The sequence below is a fragment of the Perissodus microlepis genome, chromosome 11, assembly GCF_051167445.1.
Source record: "Perissodus microlepis isolate ML-2025 ecotype Zambia chromosome 11, ASM5116744v1, whole genome shotgun sequence".
Classification (NCBI taxonomy): domain Eukaryota; kingdom Metazoa; phylum Chordata; class Actinopteri; order Cichliformes; family Cichlidae; genus Perissodus; species Perissodus microlepis.
Window position 1 is genome coordinate 35,966,412 of NC_140471.1, and position 22,878 is coordinate 35,989,289.

Here is a 22,878-nt window from a genome sequence, read left to right on the forward strand (position 1 = left end):
TTTTGGGGTTTTCTCTGTATTATTGTAAGCTCCCTATCTTACAATATAAATCACCCTGACGTGATTACTGTTGTGATTTGGTGCTATGTAAATAAAAGTGGGTTGACTGTTGCCCTGAAGTGTCCCAGGACAGGAGGACCAGGGGGGATGAATGCTGTGTTAACCTGCATGGATCGCTTGCAGCTGCAGTATTAGAGGAAGTTTAGGATTCAGAGATGTAAACAAGAGTAAAGGAGTTTTTCTGACTATGCTGAAATACTTCTAATCACACCTTATTATTGGTGCTGTACTTGTGCTGATGTAGAGAGCTGAGGTCCTTATTAATCAGCTCAGATGGAGACACTCACAGGAAATACCTGACACAAGTACTGATAACATATCTCTTCTATCTCTGTCCTATCTGCGTCTACCTCCATCTCATCACTCCTCTCGTTTTCTATCGGTCACGCTCTGTCGCTTCCTCGCCAACCCTGACACACACACACACACACACACACACACACACACACACACACACACACACAAACACACACACACACACACACACACAGTCATGCCTTCATCATCAAGTTGACGTTACAGTCGTGTACATTCATCATCAGGAGGATAACCCTTAAACCCAGTCTTCATCCTAAGATGCACCTGCACTTATAGGGATTCGCTCTTTGTCCCCAAAACGAGACGTGCTCCCACAATGTGTCCAACAGATTTAAGTCCCCACAGACTCTGTAATACAAGTACAAACAAACACGCACACTCTTCAGTGCAGCCAGGGAGGATGACAGCAGGACGAGGACCTGAGAAGTCCTCACCGCCTTCATGTTTATCACGTCTGACTCCTCACCTCAGTGACTGAACACATGAATGGTCGAGTGGGCGACACACACACACACACACACACACACACACACACACACACACACACACACACACACACACACACACAGGGATGCAGCATGCTGTCCTTCCAGCACATCTTTCTGTCATCTCCAAACCAGAATCCAACGGCCAAAACTCAGCAGCAGAGTGCGTTTTGTGTCTGTGGTCAAATGTCCATGTTTGTGAGGACGGGTCATCGTGTTAGACCTTCTAAGGACTTTATCTCTGGTCACTTTGGGACTCAAAGGACTGTTTGTGGGTTCGGATCAGATCAGGTTAGAATCAGATTTACGTTGAAGTGACAGGAAAGACTTTTTTAGAAAATTGTTTCTTTTCAGGAAGAGAAACTTCCTGTGAGAAAGTGGACAAACGCTGAGACTGGTCACATGTTTACATCCACTCGTAATGGGCATGAATGTCATGGTAAATTTATGCTTTAATGATTTCTTTGAACATTTATTTTCCTTTGCTGGAATCTTTAATGACTTCATAAAACAAGAATTGATTTTTAAAAAATAAATTTTTCATTATTTTGGATTCTCTCTAAAGCAAACGGGGTCAGAGTGAACGTACAGCCAATATTTGTTTAAACGTTCATTAGGAAGCTGCACCTTGACCAGACTTCTGTCGGGATTTTTGTCCACCTCAGCAGAATTATCACGGTCTGCGTGCGGCAGGCAGGCAGGACCCAAGACGGCCAACGTAAACTCAGCGGCAAACAAACAGAAAACTAACTCGACTGGAATCATAACCAGGCTTCTCCAGCAGACAGAACACAGACAGATATGAGGGTACAACATGACACAGGGCGACGAAAACACAGGGCTTAAATAGACACCAGAGTAATCAGGGAACGGGAGACAGGAGGGACACACAGCTGGGAGAACTTAGACCGAACGAGACAAGGGAAGCAAAACCAGACACACTGCAAACAGGACAGGAACTATCAAAATAAAACAGGAAACACAACAGGAAGAGGCATGGACTTGACACCGATCAAAGGCAACACAGAAACAAAACGTAAGAACTAAAATCACAGAACAAAGAACTACTAGAGCTAGAAACACAGAACCATAAACCAAAAGACTAAACACTGTCACTGACCAGGACCGTGACACGAATTGGTTAGGTTCATTTAAAGATGATTGTTCCCTGGTACAGATTCGGCTTTTAAGTGTAGTTCACAAGTGTTGTAACAGCGTGGAGGTCGGGGAGGACCATTTATTGTTAGCCTGATTCCAAAACCACTTCTGATGTGTGCTTGAATATGGCTGAATTAAGATTTGTGGCCTATACTCAAAACTCAGGTCTGTGCCAAGAAACCAGCTCAGCGTGCTTATATATGCAGACAGAATTATGCTTGTTGTTGTTGTCAGTGGGGCTGTGTGTACATGTCGATGCTGTGTGGAGAAGAGAAATCTAATCTTCATATTTGTGTACCAAATTCCTGCTTTTTAAAATCGTGTAAGCTGTACAGTCATTCCAGTCCAGGAAAAGAACAGATTAAAGAAAATGATTAAAAAGCCAAAATGACCACGACATTCATGCCCATGAAGATGATTCGTTCCTGTTAGAAGGGAGTTTTTCCTTCCCGCCGTCACCACCAACACTGGGTTTTCTCTGTGTTATCAAAGGGTCCGTGCCTTCCTCCATAAAGAGCTTTGAGGCGAGTGTTGTTGTGATTTGGTGCTATATGAATAAAATTGAATTATTGCTGTGATGAGTGTGGAGCTGTTAATATTTGTGCCCTCAGATGTCCATAGACCTTTGGTGCTGTTGCATGTTTACTCTCACACATTTGAGCCCATAGCTCTCAGCTGTTTTTACCGTTTGGATCAATCTGGAGCGTGCTGCTCAATCTCAGGTGCCGCCCCCCACGCCGCCTCCTGCTTATGCTCCTCTTTGTCCTTGTTATCTCCTGAAAGTCTAATAAAGACTAGCTGCAGCCCCCAATCCATCTTCTGCCCTCAGCTGTTGTCAGCGGTTCACGGTGTTTAGCTGGAGGTGTTACCCAGGGACATGCTCACAATGAAGGGCTCTGTGGTTTACTCGGACAGGGCGAGCGCCGAGGAGGGATTTTGAGGATTCGTAAAGAAGATAAATTAATCCTCTGCTTGTTTAAGGGGAAGATTGAGTCTCATAACTAAGTGATAAATAAATAAAGCTTCAGAGCTCAGGAGGCAGGAAAGGTTTTTCTTTGGAACGCCAACAAACTTGAGTGTGGTGCAGATCAAAGTGTCCATGAAGCCAGGCTTGTGCGACTCGCCATCATACCTCCGTCTGTTACGTCTGTGTTTTATGTCAGCATACAGCCGACACGGGCGAGGTGAAGTATTCTAGTGGCTACCAGTGTTTTGAATCCAGGAGGGCCAGATGGATGCTGGTAACATTTGACTCTAAGGGGACCATAATAAATAGCATCATAGAGCCATAGATCAAGCGAGCAGCAGCGTTATCTCCCATTTCTTCAGACTTCTTTTTGGGAGGAGTCTCCCCCTGGTGGCAGTGAATATAACAGCTCTTATTTTATGAAATCGTGTTCGTTTTGTAAATTATGGTCCAGTTGGAGCCAAAGGGACAATTAAAGAAGAAGATTTTTGTTTCTCAGTCATTCTGTCGTGGTTGTGCTGTGTGGCAGGCAGGGCGAGGACCCATGTGCACGACGCAAGACGAAGGAAAACACTCAAAACGGCAGCTTGCCGGAAAACTCACATCGAATACAAAGCGAAACTAGAAAACAAACCAGGAACTGAGAACTAGTAACACAGAGGGACAAACACAGCATCGTGAGGGTACGACACGATGACAGACAGAGGAAAACACGAGCAGGATGGGGAACAGGTGGGAACACAGCGGGGACTAATCAGACCCAACGAGACAGGGGAGGCAAAACTAGATACGCTGATGTAGGACAAGGACTCTCAAAATAAAACAGGAAACACACAGACCGAACTCAGACTCAAGACACGCAACATGAGACAACACGACATGAAACGTGGGACACGGGTCAAGCACAGAGTAGACACGGGAGCAGAGATTAAACACAGGCTGCATCCCTAACGAAAACCAAAACCATGAACAACAATAATCAAATAATATAATTACAAATACCAGGTCTCAGGCCCAGTACGTTACAAAATATCCAACTTTTCTCATCATGTTTGGTCTCAAAACGAGGATTCAAGAAGGTTCCATGAGTGGCCGACGTCACAGCCAGTGTCAGGTTAAGATTATGGCTGAAAATAATTTTAAAAGCCTTCGTTTGCTCCTTTTCTAATCTGGCTTCACCCTTCGTTGTAGTGAACAGTTCAGTAAAAAGAATCTAGTCTCTGCGCTGAACTTCCTGCGCTGTCTGACTGAAAACAAACTTTTCTAATGGCGGTGCATGTGGCACGTCGAGTGCTGCGTGGCTGCGTGGCTGCGAGGCGCTGGCTCAGGAAGCGGCGCCGCTGAAGAACGGTTTTCTGACTCTTTCTGCAGGGCGTCATTCAGAAAGAAGCCGACCGTGAGAAGTCTTTGTGCTGTCAGAAAGCAGATGGCGAGCCGTTGTTTAGAGTCGTCATCTCTGCCCTTTTCACCATCTGACAGGTCTCACCCCCCTCTCCTCACCTCCTCCCCCCTCTCGCCTCTCCCTCTCTGATAAATTTGGACTGGGTGGCCTGATCGACGTGTCAGCGTTTGCTCATAAATCTCTGACATCTCCGTGTGCCAGAGACGAACTCGGCCTCACGCCTTCGTGGTTTTCACCGTGTGTCGCACGTTGGGAGTGAGGAAGAGCGCTCCGCTCGATTACGGTGGAAAAAATGAGACTTTAGAGGACAAAATGAAAATGGTAAGCGCCCCAGGTACGTGACCCCTCTATCCGTTTGGATGCGGTTTCCATGGCAACAGAAGTGCAGCACGTGTCACGGCTGAGTGTTGTTATCAAGATGGAGGAAACTCTGAAAAGAAGCTGTCAGCAGAGAGCAGGATTCATCAGAGAAACCGTACGATGACTGATGATGGTTTACAGTCCGTGTAGAAGTTTATTGTGAGCTAACAGAGTGAATTTCAGTTCAATATTCAGTCTGAATAGTTGACAAGTTAAATCAAAGTCCTTGTAGAAGTATAATTGCTACATGTTTAAATTAATGAGGGATGCACATCTCTAATTTTTACCACGAGTTAAAAGCTGGACATAAAGACTCACCAGTGAAACCTGAGTAAAGATCCTTGTGGAAAGCAGGTCGTACAAAGTGTGACCAAAAAATTGTGAGAACACGTCCATAAAAATCGAAAGCAGGATTTAAATGTGACATCTCTGTGTAGAAGTCGCTGCGCGTCCCCGTCCTCATGTCTCTGTAACGCTGGATCTACTGAAAAGTGATCTTTTACATTTATTTTCATCTTCAGGAAGCAGACAAAGTCACTCTGAGGACGGAGCAAAGATTGTCATGAGTACAAGATCCAGAAACTCTCCCCCCAAACCTAATGTGCAACCATCTGATGTTAAATTTAAACTTTGCCCAAAAATGTATATTTTGACAGGATAATGTCCACAGAAGAAGGCCTCATGGACAAAGATGCAAATCATGCACAGGAAGCTTCTGGTAGCAGAGATGTAGAAACTATTGGACATGTTTTTGTTGAATAAAACTGTATGTAGGTTCAAAGGGAATGAAATACATAAAAAATGAATAGTCCCATGGGATAAGATTATTTTCTGCTTACTGAAAGTTAAAGATTGATTAAAGATGCTTCGTTCGTTTTTTTTTTTTTATCTTTAGCGTTTTCTCCAGAGACAAAGAACAGAAGAAGAAACACCTCCAAACAACCAGAAAACCTAAAAGTGGGACACAAATTCTCCAAACTCTCTTACAAAATGCTTGCTTTTAAAATTCATGTGTCTCAGATGCTGGTTTTTACATTTTCATCTGCAGACACTCACAGGATGCAGTGGTTCATTGTTGGATGGCATTCCCGGGAATCTCACAGTGATATCTGCACTGTGGAATTACTGTATGAGGTGAAGTTTGGGTAAAATCCAAAAGTCCCATCTGTTTGTCAGCTGAAAAACTGAACACCACATGCAGTGAAACATTTCTGTTCAGTGCAGCGGGTGCTGGAGATTTTAATCACCCTAAATGAGACATTACAGACCGGTCTCACATATGTCAGCAGATGTTTTCCTTTGGTACTTAGTCTGGAAATGTCTGCAGTAACCTAGAAAATTAGAAAGTGGAGCTTTTGCAGATGTGGTTAATGTTGCTGAAAAACTAAACATTAGAATACATGTAAAATATGGAGAACATAACAGTTAAAAACGCACACATTTTACTGGTACTAAAATAATTGGATAAGCAGAAGAAGATGGATGGATGGACGGATGGATCGATCGATGATGGATGGATGGACGGTTGGATGGTCGGATGGACGGATGGACAGACGGATGGATGGACGGTTGGATGGATCGATGATGGATGGATGGACGGTTGGATGGTCAGATGGTCGGATGGACGGATGGACAGACGGATGGATGGATAGTTGGATGGATCGATGATGGATGGATGGACGGTTGGATGGTCAGATGGTCGGATGGACGGATGGACAGACGGATGGATGGACGGTTGGATGGTCAGATGGTCGGATGGACAGACGGATGGATGGACGGTTGGATGGTCGGATGGACGGATGGACAGACGGATGGATGGACGGTTGGATGGATCGATGATGGATGGATGGACGGTTGGATGGTCAGATGGATGGATGGACGGTTGGATGGATCGATGATGGATGGATGGACGGTTGGATGGTCAGATGGTCAGATGGTCAGATGGTCGGATGGACGGATGGACAGACGGATGGATGGATGGTTGGATGGTTGGATGGTCAGATGGATGGATGGACGGTTGGATGGATCGATGATGGATGGATGGACGGTTGGATGGTCAGATGGTCGGACGGACAGACGGACAGACGGATGGATGGACGGTTGGATGGTTGGATGGATGGCTGGATGGCTGGATGGTCAGATGGATGAAGGAGTGGATGGATGCACACCTGCTGTATAACAGACACCTTTGTGAAAAGCGTACCAGGCTCTGAGGCGTGGATCCTGTTGGTGTGTGATGCGTAGAGTTGTATATTCCATGCTGTTGTGAGTGTTTAATATCAGGAAGCTGTTTTGTAAATGATTTTCTCAAGCAGCTTGCTGCTGACCCATTTAAGCTGCAGGCCGGCTCTATTTAAAGCATCGAAAAAGAATCTCATTTATCTTCTGCTCCTGAAAGCCGGGAAGAACTTTTCAAATGCAGCCAACAGGAGCATGGATGTCATGTGTGAATGCTGTTTACCCAGAATACAAACGTGTCCACATACTTCTGGCTGTACAGCGACGCTCTCACACAGACAACATGATGCAAGCAGTGACTCACCTGAGCTCGTCTCCTCTGAGGTTTTAGGAGCAGCTGTGTGACCTCCATCGTCTCTGTCACACCTGAACACGCTCAGGTTCGTTCAGCACAAACTTCCTGAATTCACCTGAGATCTGCTCTAAAGGTTCGTACACACCTGCTTCGGGTCCTCGGAGTCTTATTCTTGATCTCCCCCAGTCGGGTTTCTTTGCAGCAGCTCCTCAAAGCCGAAGGCTCTGCCTCCTGTTCTACTTTTAGAAACTCTCGAAACCACAAATAAATCAGCAGTCTGAGAAAGAAGTCCTTTATTAGGTTGATGAGGAACTGTGAGGTCTTTAATGTTATGATCCTGATTATTCAGGACTACATGTGAAAAAAAATCTGCAGTTAACAGGAAGCCAATGAGAAGAAAAACGCCTGCTGTGGCATTTTGGTTCAACTGAAGACGTTTCAGGGAGCTTTTAGAACAGCCCGATAATACTCCCATCATTTCTCTCGTGTCCTGTGAACTCGTAATCTGTCCGAGTGATTGATCAGTGTGCTCAAATGTCTCAAACTGCTGCCTGTGCTCGTCCAGCCTGCTGAGGCTCTAAAATCTTACTTCCTGTTGTGCTGATTTATCCACTTCCTGTTAAGCTTTCCCTTCAGCAGGAAGCAGCAGTTGTAGGAGCCAGCTGGGCGGCCTCTCGGAGAGGCTCAGACGCTGCAGGATGCATTGAGATAAAACGATCACCTGAGGGACAGGTGGAACGTCACAGCAGGCCAGAGGAAGCTTCACCTGGCGACGTGTTTGAATCATTTATGTCTGAAAAGTCAATCAAAACGATTTGTTCTCTTATACCAACAATTTATTATGCTCAACAGCAACTGTGCAGGAGTGAAATAGACATATTAGACAACAGGAATAAATAAAAAAGCAGGAGAAAGGAGCAGGAGTGTTTGAAATCAGTACAAAGAGTTAATAGAGTCTGTGTGAGCGTCCTGAGTGATGAGGGTCACTCAGACCGTGCCTCAGATTGGTGGGCAGGGGTGGGGGAAGAAGCTGTTAGTGAGTCTGGAGGTGTGGCACCTGACTGACCTGAGGCGCAGACCAGAGAGCAGTAGGTCAAACAGGTGGTGGGCGGGGTCACCTGTGATGGCCCTGGTTTACCTGGAGGATCTGGCGATGGCCTCCAGGTGTGTCAGAGGGCAGCCAGTGATTTTTTGGGGGGTGTTAATGACCCTCAGTGCAGCCTTCCTGCTCTCAGTCGTGGCCCCTGAGTACAAACACCTGGCAGGAGGATCACGCTCTCCACTGAGGAGGGTAGAGCAGCAGCTCTGGGATTATGGGGTTGAACCCTGAGCTGTAAGCTTGTGTATCTCACGTGGCTCCGCCCTCGGCCTCTGTAACCTCTGCTCACCTTGCTCACTAACATGTTTCTGTTCTTAATGTTGCCTCACAGAAAGAAGGTCCTGAGTTCAAATCCAGCCGGAGCCTTTTGGTGTTTTTGTTCCTCTGGTGCTTTGATTACAAACATCATGTTTGATGTCACCAGATGGAAATCATGGAGTCCGAATAAAAGGAACTACTACAACTTTATAGTTAGGTAAATTACTTCATGTTACTGTAGTTCGCTGGTGGGTGTGTCTCCTGCTGATGTCAGGGTCAGAGTTCATTTGAGTGACTGTGAATCTCTCTGACTTCTGATTGAAATCCTTTCTTCCTTCCTTCCTTCCTTCCTTCCTTCCTTCCTTCCTTTCTTCCTTCTCTGGTCTCGTTCTGGTTTGCAGTTCAGGGTCGGAGCTTGTGTTTCTCTGCTCTCAGCCAAACAAAGACACACACCAACTCAGGAGCGTCTGAGCGTCGCACTTCAAACATCCTTTCTCTGTAGTTGCATAGCAACGGACGGTCGGCGCTCCCGGCTTGGCGAGCAGCTGAAGAAAAGCCCCTTTCAGTGCACATCACAGTGAGGGCTCAAAGAACTGAATGAAATAGATTTTTTTGCCCATAAATTATAAATTCAGGCTGTGAATTTGATTTCCCAGCAGCCTTTTGGCTTTAACGTGAAATCAAAGGCGGTAACGGCGCCGCTGAGCGGGTTGTTCTTTGAACGGGAAGCTTCTCCCCTGTGTTGGCTCACATTTGTGACCCTCTAAAATGAAGCTGAAGACAGCGGCTTTAACAGAAATCAGTGGGAGTGTCCTGTGGGTCTGCGTAAACTGAATGGATTCAAATATCCTGAAATAGGAAACAGAAAAAACAAAAACGGAAATAGGAAAAAATAGGTTTCCAAATGCACAAGGGAAGTGTTTCTGGGGAGACAATAAGCCGACGGACCAGTGTGCTTTTGCAGAGTTTTTCTTATTGCTGGTGTTTTCTTAAGTTGCAGTCCGTTTGGCCTCTCAGGGCCACCGTAAATTATAGATCCCCTAGATCGTTTTAGGGCACGGTGGTTAGCACTGTTGCCGCACAGCAAGAAGGTCCTGAGTTCAGTTCCACCATCAGGCCGGGTTTGCATGTTCTGTTCGGCTTCCTCCCACCATCTAAAGTCATGCAGTTAGTGGGGATAGGTTAATCGATTAATCTAAATTGCCCGTAGGTGTGAATGTGAGTGCGAAAGGTTGTCTGTGTGTTAGCTCTGCGACATGGCGACCTGTCCAGTGTGTACCCCGCCTCTCGCCCTGTGACAGCTGGGATAGACTCCGGCGCCCCCGCGACCCTGAAAAAGAGAAGCGGATGCATGGATGGATTTAACTTCCGCGTCTGACAGCTGTGATCACATTCAAATAAGTTCGTAGTAAAGACCCACTTGTTGCATTTCTGTTACAGGAAACTAACAAGCTGCACGTTCGAATCAGTCGTGAACTTTTTGAATAATTTTCTGGTGGGACAGAGAAGAAGATCCCAACAGGTACGTGCCCTGACTTTGTTTCATGTGTCCATTGGATGATGACATAACTGAACTCTCATCAAATCGGTGGACGTCATGTGTTATCCAGTGTGATGTGATGCAAATCAGCACAGTGTTAGTGAGGTCACAGAGGACCGTGCACGGTAGCAGTCGCCCCCTGCTGGGCATTAAAAATATTTCAGGTTAAAGGTGTGTTGGGTTCATTTCTCACCTTTGTTAAAGACGAGCGCCAGAGTGCAGACGGAAGTTTACTTTGCTGTTTTAGTTTCTGTGGAATAATCCTGAGTAAATGTTTAAGTACTGAAGTGAAGTGTATTCACAGCACAGGAGGGTTTCTAAGCTCATCCAAGTTGACGCACACAACATTCAGAAAAACCAAAGCAGCAACACAAAAAGCGCAAAAAGGCAAAAAACTACAAAAGACTGAAAAGCAGCACAAAGCCTTTTCGCCTCAGTCGTGTGCAGGATGAAATCAGAGCTCACGTCTCTTTGATCCTTCTGTTCTGCTTTATGAATCAAAGCTCTGAGATTACAGATTCATGGAAGTGTGTGTCTCTGAGTGTGAGTGTGTGCGTCAGTTGGAAGATGACTGACACTCTGCTCATTCACATCACTGATGTGTCGTCAGCATCGACAGCATCCAGCTGTTTTCCTCAGCATCCCAACATGAAAAGCTTCACCGCGGAAAGTCTGCAGCTGCGGCGCGGAGACAACGACGCCCCCGTTCCCTGAACTAAAAGGTTTAGGCGGGTTCAAGATGACATTTCACAAACAGCTTGCTCTTGTTTTATTTAAATTTTTGCCTTTTCTCAGGAGAAAAGATTGAAAAAGGAAGAAAGGAAAAAATAATGTGACAGGCAAATGGAAACGTGACCTGATTCCTGCATTAATTAAAATGACAAAAACAAAACATGAAAACAAGAAATGATAGAACAAGAGTGGAGTTTTACTAAAGTACACCGCCACTGCTCTGCTACAGCCCCACAGACTGTACATAAAGGATGGACACAGTCACCGCTGTGCCATGTTGCAACATGAAGCTGTAACTCCTCATTTACAACATGAAGCTACCATACAGCTGCTCTGAAGCCGAAAACTCGCCGTACAGGCCAAAACTGTTTACTGTTTTATTTCTGACATCACAGGAAGATGTTGGTGCTTCTAAGCTGGCTTCAGTTTAAAGGCCAGGACTTTTTGCTTTGACAGCAAACCCACAGCTGCCTGTGATGACATCATCAATCACCCAGACGTTTAACGAGGGGCTCGTATGCGATAAACAAGATGGGATAAAAGAATTTTGAACGGTGCCTCGAGTGGAAAATAAAGCGTCTTACTGGTATTTTAAGATACCAAAGTTACTACAGCACGTGTCCAGGCCAGTAAAATCACATAATCACAGTAAGCTGTGTTTCTGCTGTCTTCACAGCAGAAAGTGAAGCCGAGGGGGTGAGAGCAGGGAGCTAATAAACCGGAGCCTCCATTTCACCCGCTGACCTGCTCACCAATTTAACAAGAGCTGGAGAGACGGCCTGCTCGGTGAGCAGCAGCTGATTACCTCCCTGAGGTGGAGGACGGAGGTTTGAGACCACGCTGCTCCAGTTTTTTAGCTTCGTGCTGACATTAGCAGTCTGTGCGCTCTCCCCCTGGATGTGACCACCAGTTTTTATTGCAGAAATATCATCGCTCCACAAAGTTCTTACCCAGTACGCTGTGTGCATCCTTCAACTTTAAGGCACTGGTTCACATTGAAACGTTTCTAAAAGCTCCCTGCCGTGAACATCGTGAACGCCATCAGTACACAGGTGCTTCACACCTGCAGAACGTCCCTCTGACCTGTCTCTCTCATCCAGGAAGGTGCTGAAGCAGATTCCTCTGGGTGACCTTCGACCCGACGAGACGGTTAGAGCCACTCAGGAGGCCCAGCTGCTGTCTCAGCTGCACCACCCGGCGATACTGACCTTCTACCACAGCTTCCTGGAGAGAGACGCCTTCTGCATAATCACAGAGTACTGCCAGGTAACAGGAACCAGGAGCACTCACAGGGAGAGGTTCCAGTTGTCTGGAAGACTGAATCCCTTTGATCCAAAACCTCACTTAACAAAAATAATCTCAGTAAATTCAGTTGGACCTTCAGTGTTCAGCAGTTACAGTCGGCCGCCAGTTAAAGAGGCCACGCCCCCAATAATGCAACCATCAAGTGTTAAAAAAACGAACGTGTGAAGGATTTAAAACAGTTGCAATGACCAGAGGAAACTAGTCTTTGTTTGCTCCTGTTTTAACCTCGGTGTTGGAGCCTCAAGTGGACGTTAGAGGAACTGCAGGCTTTGCTTTTCTGCTTCTTATTTATAGCTGAATGTAGATCACTCACAGTAGCTAACGTAGCTAACTACACCAGCTTGTTTGAATGAGCATTTTAAGTGCCAAAGAGACATATGGTGGTAAAGTCTTTTCTTTTAGCCAGCTTTGGTAGCATTTCAGCATGCTTGGGTTGACTGTTCTCCCCCACTGCCGGCATGGTTCCCATTTTCAGCCTTGGAGCTTGAGGCTTGATTGAAACACTGCCTGTTTGTGGGAGACACGCCTGATGTGGGTTCAAACTCTCGGTCATCTACCACGGGAACATGGGTTCGCGCTAACTCGCTGTCCTTCTGTAATGTGCAGAGTTCAAGCTGCCTTAAGCCAACCTGCCCGACGCAGCTGTTAGAGTTCGTTCCTTATCGGGTTTAAAATGCCTCCCTGTCTTACGTTTCTGACACCTGCATGTCTGGTTTGTTTGACGTTGCAGTGAAACCGAGTGTTCTCTTTGCTCGGGGCCGCCGTGCTCTTCAAAAACAGATCCTCACCTCAGTCACAACACATGAGGAAGTAAGAATGAAGCAACCGTGACAAAAGCTGCAGATCTGCAGGTTTGCATCAGCGAATGTTGGGCCTGTGGAGAGCCCCTCTGTCTGATAAAGACACAATGAAGCAACAGCCTGAAACTGAACCCCCCGCCCCTCCCTCCACGCCGTCTTTCACGCCTGCTGTCTCGATGACACCAGGTGCCGTCTTCACACTCAGCCTCTCCACTAATGAATCTCACGCCTTCATCTCACTTGTGTTTTTCTCTGCCTCCCACACTCGGAGTATGCCCCTCGCCCGCTCGTTTACGTCACCTGACGGCGATCCTCCCCCCTCATTACCCAGCTCTCTCCCCGCCCCTCCTCCCCCGCCTCCTTCAGCATCTCCTGAAGATTTGAATCACTGCTGCAGAACAGTTCACGAAGCTTCCCGTGCTTCTGTGCCGCGAACCGGCTGGTTTTCTGTTCTACAAACACACAGACTGAACAATATTTAGGCCTTTTGTGAGGATTTAGTGTAATTCAACACACTTAAACATGAACAGGCTGTGCCTTTGGAGAGCTACTGTTTCTGTTCACCCCATTACCCACAATCCTCTGCAGAGCTGTGGACGACTCTGAGGCATTGCTTCAGCCTGATAGAGTGAGCAGAAAAATCTGATTTGACAAAGAAAAAACAGGAAACCACATCGTCTTATAAAATCCAGAACTGAACAAACAAAGCTGGAATCACAGCAACGTAAATGTCACGTTTGAACTTTCCTTTAATATCTCCGTAATCTGATTATAATCGTCGGCACATCAGCGGACGGGTTGCAGTTAACTGCTGCTGGCAGTTGGTGCGGCTCCTTTTAATTGCATCAGTCTGACAGAACGTGAACACGCCAGGCTGAGAGCGAACAGCAGTACCGACCTGTAGCTGAAGCTTCAGCCGCACGTTAATGAGCTGCTGGAGTGAAGCTCTCTGACTTCTGGCTGCAGCTGCAGGCGTTCGCAAACTGGTCTGCTGTCAAAGCTTCCTTCATTTCACACAGAAGCTGAGAAGAAAGACTGAGCCACTCAGGAGCTGTTACTGTGTAATGAAGTGTAATGACACATGCACTCCAGTCCAAGGCCGTTTCACTTGACTTTACACGTGAAGTTACTAAACGTGGATCCAGCTGCTGCAGGCCACCAAAAACTGTTCATTCACGTTAGACTCAGCAGACTCTGAATGAGTGACGCATCATTTCCTCCTCGCTGTGCCCTCAGGATCGGGATCTGGACTGTAAGATAGGAGAGGTGAGACGAGCTGGGCGGAGCCTTCCTGAAAGCCAGGTCGTTGATTGGCTCATCCAGCTCCTGCTCGGCCTTCGCTACATACACGACAGGTGCAGAGTTTTCTATTATTTCCTCTAAAGTCGCCTTTGGCTTTATATGTTCGTCCTGTTTCTGAAGCGAATCTGCTCCACATGTTTTATCTGCCTGACACTTGGTAGTTAAGTAGAAACACGTTTTTGTGGTTTAATGAGATTCTAGGTGACAACAAAAAGTCACAAAAACAGTAACATTTGTAGCTGTTTAATATTAGAACAAATGATTGCAGATTGAAGTGGCTTCAGTTTGCAACCTGCTTTTAAATCCGCTGTGCTGCTCTCTGCAGGCGGATCCTCCACCGAGATCTGAAGGCCAAGAACATCTTCCTGAAACGAAACCTCGTTAAAATCGGTGAGCGTCCTGTTTTTGCTGCTGCTGCTGCAAAGGCTTGCGGTACTTTCCTCACGTTTGTGCGTGTATTACAAAACTGTCTGCTGCCTAAAAGGGCTTCTTCCTCTCACTAACAGCAACAACAACAAACGGGGCCGCAAATAGAAGCGTGCTTCCAGCTAACGAGTGGGTAGTAACGCAGGAGGAAGTGGGTTTACGCTGAGTGTGTGGAGTGTAAACTCAGCAGATTGTTGCTGCTGCTGCCGTCTGCAGTTTTGGACGTGAACCAGAACTCTGTGATGGCAGTTTAGTTTACCAGCTGCACACACGGAGCACCGACTCCACAGAGACGCTGCAGATCTGTGGGACAAAATCTACTCTGCAGCCATGTGAGCGCCGTTAAGTTCGGCACAGTTAGTGGTTTCCAGTAGCTGTCAGTAAAGGTGTCGTCTCACTGTGTCACGATCAGCCTTATGTCAATCAGATATTCAAATACATCAGCGTAGAATTAGAAGTTCTAGATCTGTATCCACAGATTTGCTTATTCAGTCATTGGCTGTTGCTTTGGAGCTGTCGGGGTCAGTAGCGGACACTCTGGTCCATTTCCGTTGGATTAGTACGTTCTCCAACTTTAAATGTTCATTGTGTGTTTCACAGCTGAGCGACCGAGTGTTTCTGACTCTCTGCGGCTCCGTTACTCCTACAGAAGTTATTTAAACCTCTGACGTCTCAGCTCAGGTGCTCTTCGTGGTCTCAGAGCGTGATGTTCCCACGTCGAGCTCTGAAGAGCTTTTTGTCGCTGTTTGAGGGCTGCTGGAGGTGAATAATGCAGCTTTGCTCTTTATAGACAGAACAAAAAAGCAGAAGACTTGGAAGGAAGCGGGTAAATTGTTCAGGCCGAACCTGAAGCTTAGGAAAGGGTGAAACCGGGTCTGAAGCGTGGTGCTGGAAACCTTCACTGCCTGTGGGACAGCTCATTGATTCTTTATGATTTCTGCACACATCAAAGCGTGGTGAGGTTCACGCAGGTCTGTGGATCGTTCAGTATCTGTGGGATGTATGTACCTGTGATGTTATCGGCCCACCGTGACACAGAGCATGTGTTTGGTGTGTGCAGGTCCAGGTGTTCACGGACCTTCTGCAGGTTCTTTAGATGTTCAGATTCAGTTTAACAGCAGATCAGTCATCAGGATGATGCTTCTCATGTTTCCAGGTGACTTTGGTGTTTCCTGCCTGCTGATGGGATCATGTGACCTGGCCACCACCTTCACAGGGACTCCGTACTACATGAGCCCAGAGGTGCTGAGCCACCAGGGCTACGACTGCAAATCTGACATCTGGTAACTTTTTAAAGGCCCCGTGTGCAGTGTTTGTATTAATATTCCTTTTTGACTGGTGCTCAATTTTGTATTTTCAAAATAGAATTAAAATAGTTGTTATTGGTTATTATAGTTATTTTCATAATGATGTGTGTCTCAGGTCATGTTCTGCCTTTGGACGTTGTCTCCTTTTCTTCTGACCACACATTTGCAAAGCTCAGATTAGGTTTTGGTCGTTCGTGACGTTTCGGGTATTTCTTTAGTGTCGGATCAAACCGCTTCGGGCGTGATCAGAATCTTTGGCCGGTTTGAAGTTTTTAAGGATTTGAGACCGACTCTGAGATGAGGAGTGTGGCTGCAGGCTGCTGTCTGTGTGGAAGCTCTGAGCCTCCTTCAGACAAAACATTTTCTTTGTCATTGTGAAACAAGATGAAAGGGATTCAGATAAAAAGCCCAGACCTCGGTTAAAGTGAATTTCACACCAGCTTTGTGCAGCTTCATTTTCCTCTGCTGTGATTGGTTCTGAGCTGGAGGCTGTACAGGTGCATCGTGGGAAGGGGTGATGGAGGAACGCCTGCAGGTGGAGAGCAGGAATTCATTTAACTGCTGCTGCTGCAGGAAGGAAAGCGAATGGGCTGCAGTCAGAGACTGCAGACGGAGATTTTACCCACAGATCCAATTTTCATGTTCTGTACCTGAGGAGGAGTGGAGAGGCGCAGTGCAGGCTGGAGTATAACGAGGAAATGATGCTGAACAGGACACACTGGTGTAAATCACACCACAAATTGTAAATCCTGATATTTTTGTCATCCAGGTTGCTCGGCACAGTTGGTGTACATTTAAGTTTTAGGAGGATAAAGGCGTGCGTTTGTTGTCCCTGCGGTCTGAAGCGGTCCCTGAAGAAGGCGGTTTGTTCCACAGATGTTTGTGCAACTTTCAAATTGAATCTGTGACGCAGCCGACTGAGTTTAACATGCAGAGAGGCTTCTGCCAAGACCCAGCGAGGACGAGATGAGCCTGATCTCGCTTGTATCCTTGACGACAGAGAAATAATCAAAAAGAGCTGACAGCAGCAGGCGGGACAGCGACTCAGACACGCGTTCAGTCGACGTGTGGAGCGCAGAGGTGGCCTGACAGGGTGAAAGATGAGACAGAGAGAGCTGCTCCGTGAAGTCAGCGTGGGACTGAAGTTTCCAGTTAGGGTTCAGGACGACTGAAAGATGCTTTTATTGTGATGTGTGATGTAATCACATGTAATCATGTGTGCACAACAGGAAATGAGGGAGAATATCTCTAAGTACCAGACAGTGCTCTAAATGAATCACATGAACTTTTTCAGTAACATTACTGCAGTAAATTCAGTAATCACATTACAGTTACAATTATATAATTACTCATGTTACAAAGGCTCTTCAGGCATCTGCACGCTGGGTGGACAGAATGTTTTCTTCCTGCAGCTTATTTCAGGTCTGTGCTGGGTGGAGGAGAGCGGTGGAGCCGTCACATTACTGTTACAGTTACTGTGCAAAAGCGCCGACGCACAGAGTGCTGTCAAAGCTGCAGCAGGTAACAAAGCAGCGACGAGCAGTCAGCCTCCATTTGCGCCTGTTCGTGTGTCCACGGCTGAATCACCGCGGCGCTCTGATGCGTCTGGGTCGGTTTTCGTCTTTGCTTTGTGTTCGTACGTAAATACAAAGAGAAAGATCGTGTGTGTCCTCGTTAGGATAGGGATTCGTGTTGGTGTGTGGGATTTGTTCCTCTAACTGTTAATTATGTGGTAATGCGTGTATGGTCCTTTTAAGGAGTAACGTGAAAATAATGTAACAACTGGTCTAACGAATCTCCGGCGAGGAGCTGAGTAAACAGCCGTCTACAGGCTGGTATTGAACCACAGCGATCTCTCTCACCAACACCAGTTTGTGTTTATACCAAAGTCAGTGTAACTTTTAACTCGAATAACTAAACATAAAAATATTTACAAGAATATTCTTATGCAAATTTTAATGATGTGACTTTGATTCAGTGTTTCTCAAATCATCAATATTATTCTCTGTCTCATGCTTTCAGCTGAATTTTATTTAAATCACAGGAACAGTCACTTCAAGATGCTTTATATCGTAAGATAAAGATCCTGCAATAACACAAAGAAAACAGAGACAACCCCAACAATCAAACTTTGGCGACAGTGGGAAGGAAAAACTCCCTTTTAACAGGAAGAAACCTCCAGCAGAACCAGGCTCAGGGAGGGGCGGGGCCATCTGCTGTGATTGGTTGGGGTGAGAGAAGGAAGACAGGATAAAGACATGCTGTGGAAGAGAGACAGAGGTTAATAACAAGGATGATTAAATCACATTTTCCTCCTCAAACACAGGAGATCCAATCATACACACACACACACACACACACACACATATAATATATATATATATAAATCTCTGTTCCACACTTAACGCTATTCAATCAGCTACGTAATTTCAATTTGTTGCTGCCTGTTTTACAAACTTACTGGTGACCAGTGCTTCCCCTCAGCCTCGTGCTAAACACACCTATGGTACCTGTTCTAAAATTCTACCTGACCTTGTCCTCAGGTTTCTTAGACATTTTCAGAAAACTTGACCTCTGACCTTGAGGTCGATGCCCCTGTGCTGTCAGTTTGAAAATCCTACATGATTTCATTCTCCAGTTCAAAGCTGTGTGTCCGCCCGGCAGATTAGCGACAACAACCCATCAGTAGAATCGATGGGGTGTAACAAACAGTGCACAAGACACAGAACAGAACACACAGTTTTTACATATTTCCATCAAGGACAATGGTTACCAAAAGCAGAGTACTGTACCGTTATTACATTAAATAAAATTAAATACAGATAACAGGCAAACCCAGGTTTAGTGTGAATCGGTTGATAAAATAGTGCAAGATACAGTGCTGATGTAAACATCTATGATTGTTGGGAGCAGTTCTGATTGTACAGTCTGACAGCTGCAGGGAGGAAGGACCTGTGGAAACGCTCCTTCATGCATCCACTGAAGCAGCTCTGCAGTTCAGCAACATTTACATGCATGGGCTGGGAGACTCTGTCCATCAGAGATGTTATTTTGGCCAGAGTCCTTCTGTCTCCCACCACCTGCACTGGGTCCAGGGTGCATCCCAGAACAGAGCTGGCCTTCCTGATGAGTTTATCCAACCTCTTCCTCTCAGCTGCTGATAAACCGCTGCTCCAACATACCACACTGTAAAAAATGACAGATGCCACCACAGAGTCATAGAAGGTCTTTAAAAGCGCTCCCTGGACTCCAAATGACCTCAGCCGCCTCAGCAGGTAGCGTCTGCTCTGACCCTTCCTGTACAGAGCATCAGTGTTGTGGCTCCAGTCCCGTTTATTATTCAGGTGAACACCCAGGTACCTATAAGAGTCCACTATCTCAATGTCCACTCCCTGGATGTTCACCGGTGTCAGTGTGGTGGGTCTGCGTCTCTGGAAGTCCACCACCAACTCCTTGGTTTTCCCGGCGTTGATCAGCAGGTGGTTCTGCTGACACCAGTCCACAAAGTCCAGAGTCCACTGTCTGTACTCTGAGTCGTCCTCAACTGTGATGAGGCCGACTATGGCAGAGTCGCCAGAGAACGTCTGTAGGTGGCAGCGTGGGGAGTTGATGGAGAGGTCTGCAGTGTAGAGGGTGAAGAGGAACGGTGCCAGCACAGTTCCCTGTGGGGCCCCCGTACTGCAGACCAGAGACACAGCCCTGTGACCTCACATACTGTGGGCGTCCTGTGAGGTAGTCCAGCATCCACTGGGACATGTGGTGGTCCACTCCCGATCGCTCCAGCTTGTCCCTCAGAAGTCGTGGCTGGATGGTGTTGAAAGCACTGGAGAAATCAAAGAACATGATCCTCACAGTGCTTCCAGGCTTCTCCAGGTGAGTCAGAGCTCGGTGCAGGAGGTAGATGATGGCGTCCTCCACCCCGATGCCAGGCTGGTAAGCAAACTTGGGATGGGAGGTCTTTGGTACCGGTACCACACAGGAGGTCTTCCACAGCTGTGGTACTTTCCCCAGTGACAGGCTCAGGTTGAACAGATAACCTAGGATGCCACACAGTTCATCTGCGCAGCATCTCAGGAGCCTGGAGTTGACGCCATCTGGACCTGCAGCCTTCCGCACCTTGATCTTGCGAAGCTCGTTCCTCACTTGAAGTGCTGAGATAGAAAGAGTGGATTTTGGGGGAGTCCACAGAGGCCGGGGGTGGGTGTGATGCCTGGGAGCTGGGAGGTGTGAAGCTGAGAGGTGTGAAGTCCTGAGATGAAGGACAGGCAGTCCCTGAAGATGAAGGAGATTGCAGCAGGGGGGACGATGTTGGGGGAGGGGTGGGTGGTTGATCAAACCTATTAAAATATTTATTTAGGTCATTCACCCACCCCAAGGCTCCTGCAGCCTGGGGGGTTGGTTTTTGTCCTGAGATTGTCTCCAGGCTGTTCCAAACCCGTCTGATGTTGTCCTGTTGCAGCTGCTCTTCCATCTTCCTCCTGTAGTTTTCCTTTCCTTGCCTTATCTTCCATTTCAGCTTCTTCTGGACAGCTCTCAGCTCCTGTTTGTCTCCAGATCTAAAGACTCTATATTTCAGGATTCATCCATGGCTTGTTGTTAGAAAAACACCGTACCTTTTTGATGGGCACGGTGTTGTCCACACAGAAGTTCATGTAATCCGTAATGCAGTCTGTGATGCTGTTGAGGTCATCCTCCAGGGGGCTGCAGAGGTTGTCCCACACAGTAGAACGGAGACAGTCCCTCAGGGCCTCTTCAGTCTCTGCTGACTATTTTCTTACTGTGCGTTTCACTACTGGTTCTCTGTGTACCAGAGGTTTATACACAGGCTGGAGATGAACCAGGTTGTGATCTGAGCCCCCCAGCGGAGGGAGAGGTGAGGGAGAGGTGACGAGCTGTATGCCTCCTTGGTGTTGGCGTACAATAAGTCCAATGTTTTATTGTCTCTGGTGTGGCAGGGGACATACTGGGTGAAGGTGGGGAGAGTGGAGGACAGGGAGATGTGATTAAAGTCCCCAGAGATCAGGAAAAGGGCCTGAGGGTGCTGTGTTTGGAGTCTGCTGGTTACAGTGTGCAGGACCTCACAGGCAGCTGCAGCGCTAGCAGAGGGCGGGACATACGCAGCTATCATAATCACGTGTGGAAACTCTCGCGGTAGATAGTACGGTCTCATGCTAACCGCTAGCAGCTCAATGTCCTTACAGCATAGGGTCTCTTTGACAGATAAATGCTCAGAGTTACACCATCTATCGTTCACAGACACAGCCAGACCCCCTCCTCTCTCCGTTGTTCAATTCAATTCAATTCAATTCAATTTTATTTATATAGCGCCAAATCACAACAAAAGTCGCCTCAAGGCGCTTCATAGATACAGAGAAAAACCCAACAATCATATGACCCCCTATGAGCAGCACTTTGGCGACAGTGGGAAGGAAAAACTCCCTTTTAACAGGAAGAAACCTCCAGCAGAACCAGGCTCAGGGAGGGGCGGGGCCATCTGCTGCGACCGGTTGGGGTGAGAGAAGGAAGACAGGATAAAAGACATGCTGTGGAAGAGAGACAGAGGTTAATAACAGATATGATTCAATGCAGAGAGGTCTGTTAACACATAGTGAGTGAGAAAGGTGACTGGAAAGGAAAAACTCAATGCATCATGGGAATCCCCCGGCAGCCTACGTCTATTGCAGCATAACTAAGGGAGGATTCAGGGTCACCTGGTCCAGCCCTAACTGTATGCTTTAGCAAAAAGGAAAGTTTTAAGCCTAATCTTAAAAGTAGAGATAGTTTCTGTCTCCTGAATCCAAACTGGAAGCTGGTTCCACAGAAGAGGGGCCTGAAAACTGAAGGCTCTGCCTCCCATTCTACTTTTAAATACTCTAGGAACAACAAGTAGGCCTGCAGAGCGAGAGCGAAGTGCTCTAATAGGGTGATATGGTACTACAAGGTCATTAAGATAAGATGGGGCCTGATTATTTAAGACCTTGTATGTGAGGAGCAGGATTTTGAATTCAATTCTGGACTTAACAGGAAGCCAATGAAGGGAAGCCAAAACAGGAGAAATCTGCTCTCTCCTTCTAGTCCCTGTCAGGACTCTTGCTGCAGCATTTTGGATTAGCTGAAGGCTTTTCAGGGAGTTTTTAGGACTTCCTGATAATAATGAATTACAGTCGTCCAGCCTGGAAGTAATAAATGCATGAACTAGTTTTTCAGCGTCACTCTGAGACAGGATATTTCTAACTTTAGAGATGTTGCACAAATGGAAGAAAGCAGTCTTACATATTTGTTTAATATGTGCGTTGAAGGACATGTCCTGGTCAAAAATGACTCCAAGGTTCCTCACAGCGTTACTGGAGGCCAAGGTAATGCCATCCAGAGGAAGAATCTGCTTAGATACCATATTTCTAAGATTTTCAGGGCCGAGTACAATAACCTCAGTTTGATCTGAATTAAGAAGCAGAAAGTTAGCGGTTAGTTAGTTGTTCTGTCTGATCAGATGGATCAGTCTATGTTTATGTGTGAGTAAACACTATAAACATTATAAATATTTATTTATAAACATTATAAATAAATAGTAGATTTCTACACATCGCATTTAGAAATTTGTCTGCTTTGAAACTTTTTCTGCTCCCGTGCAGCACGTCATCCTTCTTTTATCCACATCTGCATATCTCTGCACAGAGAAGGAAGCAGCTCTTTCCTTTTTCTTGAAGTCAACAGCAGGCTTTGAGCCTCCTGACACTTTCCAACTGCTTTGTTTCTCTTTTGTTTCTTTACTCAGACACAGCGGGATTTAGAAGCTCAATGAAAAGTCAGAAAGGAAATGATCCGG

General features: G+C 46.5%; 1 protein-coding gene across 4 annotated transcripts in view; it reads left to right on the top strand.

Annotated features, from left to right (window-relative positions):
• Positions 1-22,878, top strand: part of nek11 (NIMA-related kinase 11) — a 65,550-nt gene that overhangs the window by 5,205 nt on the left and 37,467 nt on the right. For all 4 annotated transcript variants that reach the window (XM_084944533.1, XM_084944531.1, XM_084944530.1 and 1 more), the window contains exons 3-6: positions 12,013-12,178; positions 14,254-14,372; positions 14,645-14,709; positions 15,902-16,028. In XM_084944533.1, coding sequence (XP_084800659.1) covers positions 12,013-12,178; positions 14,254-14,372; positions 14,645-14,709; positions 15,902-16,028 — 477 coding nt within the window. The remainder of the gene's footprint in view (positions 1-12,012; positions 12,179-14,253; positions 14,373-14,644; positions 14,710-15,901; positions 16,029-22,878) is intronic.